The sequence below is a fragment of the Cyprinodon variegatus genome, unplaced genomic scaffold, assembly GCF_000732505.1.
Source record: "Cyprinodon variegatus isolate N-32 unplaced genomic scaffold, C_variegatus-1.0 Scaffold992, whole genome shotgun sequence".
Classification (NCBI taxonomy): domain Eukaryota; kingdom Metazoa; phylum Chordata; class Actinopteri; order Cyprinodontiformes; family Cyprinodontidae; genus Cyprinodon; species Cyprinodon variegatus.
Window position 1 is genome coordinate 133,702 of NW_015151445.1, and position 7,425 is coordinate 141,126.

Here is a 7,425-nt window from a genome sequence, read left to right on the forward strand (position 1 = left end):
TGATTTTTAATTGGTTACCCCTGTTCTAAACTATTAAAAACTGACTTTTAGAGCAGCTAAAACCATCTGACTCCATGAGAGAGGATCAGACCATCCTGGATAGAAAAATCTTTATTTCAACATTAAAAAGACTGGTGGACGAACCTTTAAAATGATCTTTGATGTGATTGGTTAGTCAGGCCTGTTCTGCTGCAGCAGCTGACCCCAGCTCCTGTCCTGGAGACGATCTCACTGGTCCGTCACGGTTTAAAGGTCCAGGAGGATCCATCTCAGTGGTCAGTTCGCCTCTCTATCCGGCTCCATCGTCATCCTCGGCTTTGAATAAAGCTCAGCCAGGGGCCTCTGCAGCGATTGGTCACTGATGGAAGTTAATTTTAGTGAATATCTGTCATCAAATCTCCATGGAGACAGAGTTTGGAGGAGAAAAGGGTTTTATTTCTGGCATTTTGCTCATAAAACAGTTTCCCTACTGAACAGGAGCAAAGAGTCTCCAGGGAGGCTCTTTATAGCTCAGCAGAGTTAGAGTTCTAGTAGAAGAGTTAAACAGGATAGATTCAGTTGTTTCCACACAAAGACTCACAGGACAGCCATTGTGTCTTCTGCTCTGTCTCTGATGCAGGCCAGAGGTCTGGATCTGTCTCGGGTTCGGGCCTGCGTGGTGGTGGCTGAGGAGAGGCCCAGGATGGCGCTGACGCTCTCCTTCTCCAAGCTCTTCAAAGACCTGGGCCTTCATCCTCGATCTGTCAGCACAGCGTTTGGCTGCAGGGTCAACCTGGCCATCTGTCTGCAGGTAAGCAACAGAGACACTGCTTTATTCCAACGCTCTTTAAGAGTTTGGTCATTCAGAGCCTCCATGAGTCCAAATAACAACCAGGACACTGCCTGAGCCGATCATGGAGGCCAGTAGGAGGCTGACAGCAGCACAGATGAAGCTTCTACTGCTGGTTATGCTCTGCATGAGACAACAGCCTCCTGTTTCACTGTTCATGTCTGGACTGAACATTAGGTCTGTAAACGGAAACCTGTTCTGTCTAAAATGCTCTAAACCAAATTAATCCCCAAAACCACACAAAGAAGCACGGTGATGGCAGCATCATGCTATAGGGTTTGTGTTCTCCATATCAAATTCAGTCTTTTGTCCAGCTGAATAAAATGAAAGTGTCTGCAAAAAGGATGAAGATGGAGTTAATTGTTTAGCATCAATGTGGTTCCAAACATGCCTTCCTTTTTAGTTAAGCTTAGCCAGAGTCCCGATCTAAGTCTGATAGAACCTCTATGGGTTCATCTGAAGAAGAATGTAAAAAGAAGATTTTTTGTTGTTGTTGTCTTACTGAAAGAAAAACAACTAGATTTGAGTAAATCTAGATCTGGGCTCCTGATAAACAGTACCCGTTCTGCCTATTTTCACCTACGAAGCGTTCATGGTGCTACAGAGCTTCATCGGCTTCCTATCAGCTTCAAAACCTCCTGTTTGCTCTGAAGGTCGTCTATAATCCTGCTTCCCTCTACCTCTCAGATCTCCTTTAGATTGCTACCCTTAGATCTTCCTCTTCCATCCACCTGGTTGAGCCTCCTGCCTTCCTTGTCACCATGGGGAGCAGAGCTTTCTCCCGCTTTGCTCCCAAACTCTGGAATTCACTCCCTCCAAATATTTGTAATATTGACATATAAACTATCTTTAAATCAAAGCTAAAATCTCATCTGTTGGAGACTGTTTACCTCCCCTGACTGCCTCCCCTGTTTTTAGCTTGATTGTTTAGGTATACGGTTTTCCTGGGTGTCCTAAAAAACGTTTTAAATAATATTTATTATTAATAATAAGTACACCAATGTTTACCTTAATTCAAGTTTTTTAACACTTTTTTTTTTAGGAGCAGCCGATATGTAAACAATAAAGGTGGAAAAAGTTTAGACAGTGTTCATTAAGGTCTGATTTTCAGTATAATAAAACTAGAATTTTATCATGTATCCATTTCTGTACAGAAATTCAAATCTGAGTTTTTAGTTTTTTATTGTCAAAGTAATATTTAGGTTATAATTAAATATTAATTTCCATTTCTTATGATTTTTTTCCTTTTAAAGATGCATTTTATGAGGCTAACATTTAAAAACCTGAGAGGATAACTGTGTGACCCAAACTGTTCCTGCTTTGTGATTGGCTGCAGGGCACCTCAGGCCCCGACCCCACCACCGTGTACGTGGACATGAGAGCGCTGCGCCATGACAGGTACGCCACTCGGTTACTTCAGTGGTTTGTCTGCCAGCAGCTTTAACTCTGAACCGCTTTATTCTCCGTCAGGGTTCGGTTGGTAGAGCGAGGGTCGCCCCACAGTCTGCCGCTGATGGAGTCTGGGAAGGTGAGTTAAAACATTAACCCTCATTATAGGGACTAATATTAGATTCTCCTCCAGGTGAGAAATGAGTCGTGACTCTACATCCTAATTTAAATTAAAGTTTGGTGAGAAGTTTGCCTCGGTCCAAAGTGACAGAAATTCGATAAAAAGATCTGAGGTAAACAACCAAATTAGCGCTGCCAGCCCCGCGATGAATAGATGAATGACAGCCTGATCCGTGGACTATTTCTGCTCCTTTTCACTGGGCGTCCTCCCACACCCAGTGACTCAGAGCTGACTGCAGCTCTGAGTCCAGGAGGAGCCTTCCTCCGTGGAGAAAGGAAAGAATGTTCTGCTTGTGGGACTGAAGGACAACAGGAAGTATTCTATGGTCGTTCCTCTCATCAGCCTCGATGCGATAGAGGCCTTCCATTAAAACAGGACCATGACTTTAGCAGTGAAACGGATAAAAATGAAGCTGAAATGTTAACAAAGAAGAAATCTTCTCAGCAGAACTACAAAAATGTTAGCTTCAAGGTTTAATAGCATCTTTTCTCTGGAAATGAATTCATCACTAATCTAATGACCTACAATAAAAAGCAAAAACAGCTAAAGAGGTGTTTCTATTCTCTCAGATCCTGCCAGGAGTTCGTATCATCATCGCAAACCCGGAGACCAAAGGACCGCTGGGAGACTCCCATCTCGGAGAGGTCTGTACGCTCCTCTGGGTCTCCGCCGCTCCTCTGTCTGTGGTATCCTGCCTTCTGATAGAAAGACAGAGGTTAATTGTTGCTCCGTGTTTGTCTGCAGATCTGGGTTCACAGCGCTCATAACGGCAGCGGCTACTACAGCGGTTACGGCGAGGAGGTCCTCCAGTCGGACCACTTCAGCTCCAGGCTCAGCTTCGGGGACACTCAGACGGTCTGGGCCAGGACGGGTTACCTGGGCTTCCTGCGCCGCACCGAGCTCACTGATGCCAACGGAGGTGACCTCGTCTCTGCTCTGCTCTGCTAGCTGGACGTTTCAACGGCAGGACTGACCGTGTGTCTGTGGTTGTTTTCTGAGCAGAGAGGCACGATGCTCTGTTTGTGGTCGGAGCTCTGGAGGAGGCCATGGAGCTGCGGGGGATGAGGTACCATCCCATAGACATCGAGACCTCCGTCATCCGCGCACACAAGAGCATCATGGAGTGGTAGGTTCATCTGCACCAGGGAGCACTTTCTAACAGCCTGGGGAGATGTGATCATATGAGGCACCTCAAGATATATGAAATAATTTTAAATATAAATGATCAAAAAAAGTGAATAATTTCTAAGCAAATAACAATAATGTTACTGAAACAGATTCTATAATCGGCCATAAACTGGATGTTTTCAATGTAAACCAGATGTTAACATCTGGGTATATTTAATTCCAATTACCTGAAAGCTTTGGTGTGTTCAGATTTTCAGGGATCCCAATAAAAGCTAAATGGCTTTAAATTCCATCAGAAGGACCAAATGATTTATAAAATAAGGATGTCATCAAATCCTGAACAAACATAATCAGCTCAAGACATTGATTCAAGGTGACCAATCTCTGCAGAACGAGCTTTAGATCCTTCTCAGGTTGAGAAAAAATTTTTTTAAAAAAGCCAAATATCTTGTAAACTCGAGATAGAAACAAGGAAACTGTTGAGCATCAGACGGGAATATCAAAATAATGAGATAATAAAGCTGTTTTTTTGCAAAAAACATTTAAATCTCTAATTCTTAAGATGAGGTCCTGGTATTTTTGTTTTTACATCACTGGGCTGAAGGTTATATTATTTTGGATCAACTATATTAACATTGTTATCATGGAGAAAATTGAGCTGCTTTTTCCTTTGTTATCTCATAATGATGAGATCATTAAAAATAAATCACAATTAAAGTCTAAGTATTTCACTAGATAGCAGAGATGCAGTCTGTTGCCAAAAGAAAGGCTTGTTTCAGGTTATCTGAAGCTAATATGATGAAATCCATTTCATTTCTAGGTTTAAAGCAGATCCTTTCTTACATGACCTCATGTCCTTTATGCTGAGCTGTGTCCCACTGACAAAAGCACCCATTTTGAGACGATTAAAATAGTTTAGTTCAGTTATTTTAGTGTGAACCACTACTGTCATTCATTCATTGATGGATTCTTTAGCTCTGGCTCTGCAGCGTCAGGGAATCTTTTTCTGAGTTGAACCAACGAGGTACTGCAGAAAGCTGCAGCAGTTCAAACAGGAAACCTGAAAAGGTTAAAGTTTCGCCATTTTCTTACCTCACGCTGCAACCTCAGCTCGACCCAAACCCGTGTCTGTCTCTCCATCAGCGCCGTCTTCACCTGGACCAACCTGCTGGTGGTGGTGGTGGAGCTGGAGGGCTCTGAGCAGGAAGCCCTGGACCTGGTTCCTATGGTGACCAAGGCCGTGCTGGAGGAGCACTACCTGATCGTGGGCGTCGTCGTGGTGACGGACGTCGGCGTCATCCCCATCAACTCCCGTGGCGAGAAGCAGCGCATGCACCTCCGTGACGGCTTCCTCCAAGACCAGCTGGACCCCATCTACGTGGCCTACAACATGTAGCCTGGCTGCCTGTGAGAGAGAGAGCGCGTGGGTCTGAGTGCTGCTCGTATCGCCGCCGTCGTTCCTTCATTCCCCAGAAATCCACATGTACTGTATTTTTCAGCATTTATTTGATGTGTTCTGCAGTCGTCCGTTTTCTTTCAGGTCGTGTCATTCCAGTCGATCGATTTCAGCTCCCAGACTGACCGTTTTTAAACCCTCGCTCGATCCCGTGACCAATAGGAAGCCTTAGAGGAACACTGTGTTCAGGGCGACACGCCGTCTTTCAGAAGTACTAAACAACCGAAAGAGACCGACCATTACTGGAAAATCCTTGGATCTGTGGTTCTGTTTCAATTCAAACGTCATGGGGCATCAGATTATTGTACAAACTATAAATACTGTATATAAACATAATGATCTATATGGAGAGGAACTAAAACACAGCGAGGTGTAGTAGCCCCTAAATGCAGCTCTCTCCACCCGCACCCTGACTGTGTGGGAGTGTGTGTGTGTGTGTGTGTGTTGACCTGTCTGTGTCGATGTGCGACAGGAACGTTTTCTGTCCTTTTAAAATCACAGATTTTATTCTAAGACGATCAAAGAAAAACCTTTTAACCTGTGGGGGCAAAAAAACAACTGTGTGAATCGGCCGCAGCTTTCTTTTGTCTATTTGAAAAATATTTAACAAAAACTTGTTTTTTTCCCGTTTTCGGTGATTTTTCTTCCTGTCTCAAAAGAAAAGGGGAAAAAAAAGTCTAAAAGTGGTCGAAAAAAATGCTGGATATTTCAACAGATACACTGCAAAAAAAAAAGTATATTTTTCTTAAATTAAGTGATTTCTTTCTTGAATTGAGGAGGTGAGAGACACTTCGCCAATGGACAAGACGATTTACATTTAAGATGAGAAAAACAATTGCATTGTCTTATTTCCACTGTATATTATCTAATATCTTATTTTAAGAGTAAAATACTAATTGCATTGGCAGATCATCTTATTAACCTACTCAAATTAAGGGTAAATACACTTAATATAAGAAATATTGACTTATTTCTAGATTGTTTTTGCAGGGTACACTAATATCATTTCTTTATATGAATAAATTCAGTCCTAAAGCACCAAAAATATCGCTGAGCAAAGTGCACTGTGTGAATATAACAGAAATAGAATTATTATCATTATTTAAAATAAAGTTTATCTTCAGCATCCAGATGTTACTGCAGAGGTTTTACATCTGAGCAATGAACTTGATTCCTCAGAAGATGAGGACATTATAAAAGATATAATTAAACAAAATATGAGCTAAAGCTAATTTAATTATTATTTTTTTTTTTTATTACTTTAAAATAAATAAAATAGCTGCAGCTTGGATGTTAAAGTATATCCGGGCAGAAACATCTGGAAACTGTTGGGATGAAGGAGAAAATGAAGTTTACATAGAAAAGCTCCTGTTGTAGCAATAATAATCCAAAGGTTGTTCTTTACTGGCTCTATGGATTCCTGACACCATTTTGATTATACCTAATGACCCAGATGGGTTCATTAAGTATCATCGTTTTAAATTAATAAACCTGGAAATATTTTAAATATATGTTATATATTTAATGATTACCCTTCCCTTTCAGTAAACCATATCAAAATGCTTCTACAGTGGCCTGAAAAGGATAAAAAAAGAACACCTGCTCTTTGAATACTGCCTGCAGTTTGCAGTCTGTGCCACTAGATGGCAATACACCCCACAGACTGAACCTTTGAGGTCAAATGGAGACTAAATATAAAATTGAGGAATTTATTATACATTATATTTTCCCACAGTGGGAACATTTATATAGTTTTTAAATTATAGTTATTGCATGTAATCCATTACCAGTATTTAGCAAAACATATCTTCTGCCTGGAAATGTAAGCAGATATTTAACTTTTACCAAGTCCAATCAGCCTGTAAGACAATAAAGTCAAAGTTTAAGAAAAGAAAACATTTAATTAATATGAGTCACAGGGTTTTTAATTTAATCCATATAAATATTCAGTTTAATTGTTTAGCAGTTACAATTAAAGTTCAAATGTACTGCAGTCGAAAATGTTTTAGTAATTCATTCTTTTCATTAATGTCTCAAAGTCATTCAAACATTTTCTAGTTGTTTGAAAATGTCATCTAAAATTAATAATAATTGAACTTTTCCAGCAGGAATCCTCAGTAAAGAACATCCTGGGAGCTACTGTCTGATGTGCACTGACTCAAACATTTCCTGAGGCTATAGAAGATTTAACAGATGATGAAATAAATCTATAAAGAGTTTAAATAAATATCTGTTTATCCTGGGAGTCCTGCCGACGCTGCAGGCAGAGTTGAGTCGATGTTTGGAAAAATGTAGTTTACAGACCTGCGGGTAAATAATGTGACATTATCTCATTGCTTTTCGTTTCACATCATCCAGAGGGAAAAAATTATGCATATCAGAGGTTTGTTTGGTTTGTTGGTAGCAGCGTAGCGACCGCGTCCCATCAGATACCAGAAGGAC

The 7,425-nt window shown here is 41.0% G+C and overlaps 1 protein-coding gene across 1 annotated transcript in view; it reads left to right on the forward strand.

Moving 5' to 3' along the window:
• LOC107100607 (disco-interacting protein 2 homolog C-like) overlaps positions 1 to 5,698 on the forward strand; it is a 93,576-nt gene extending 87,878 nt beyond the window's left edge. Inside the window, exons 32-38 of the mRNA XM_015399156.1 lie at positions 620 to 790; positions 2,166 to 2,227; positions 2,300 to 2,357; positions 2,969 to 3,043; positions 3,144 to 3,318; positions 3,402 to 3,525; positions 4,671 to 5,698. Of these exons, the coding sequence (XP_015254642.1) occupies positions 620 to 790; positions 2,166 to 2,227; positions 2,300 to 2,357; positions 2,969 to 3,043; positions 3,144 to 3,318; positions 3,402 to 3,525; positions 4,671 to 4,923 (918 nt within the window). The 3' untranslated portion in view covers positions 4,924 to 5,698. The remainder of the gene's footprint in view (positions 1 to 619; positions 791 to 2,165; positions 2,228 to 2,299; positions 2,358 to 2,968; positions 3,044 to 3,143; positions 3,319 to 3,401; positions 3,526 to 4,670) is intronic.
• Positions 5,699 to 7,425: the final 1,727 nt, after the last annotated feature.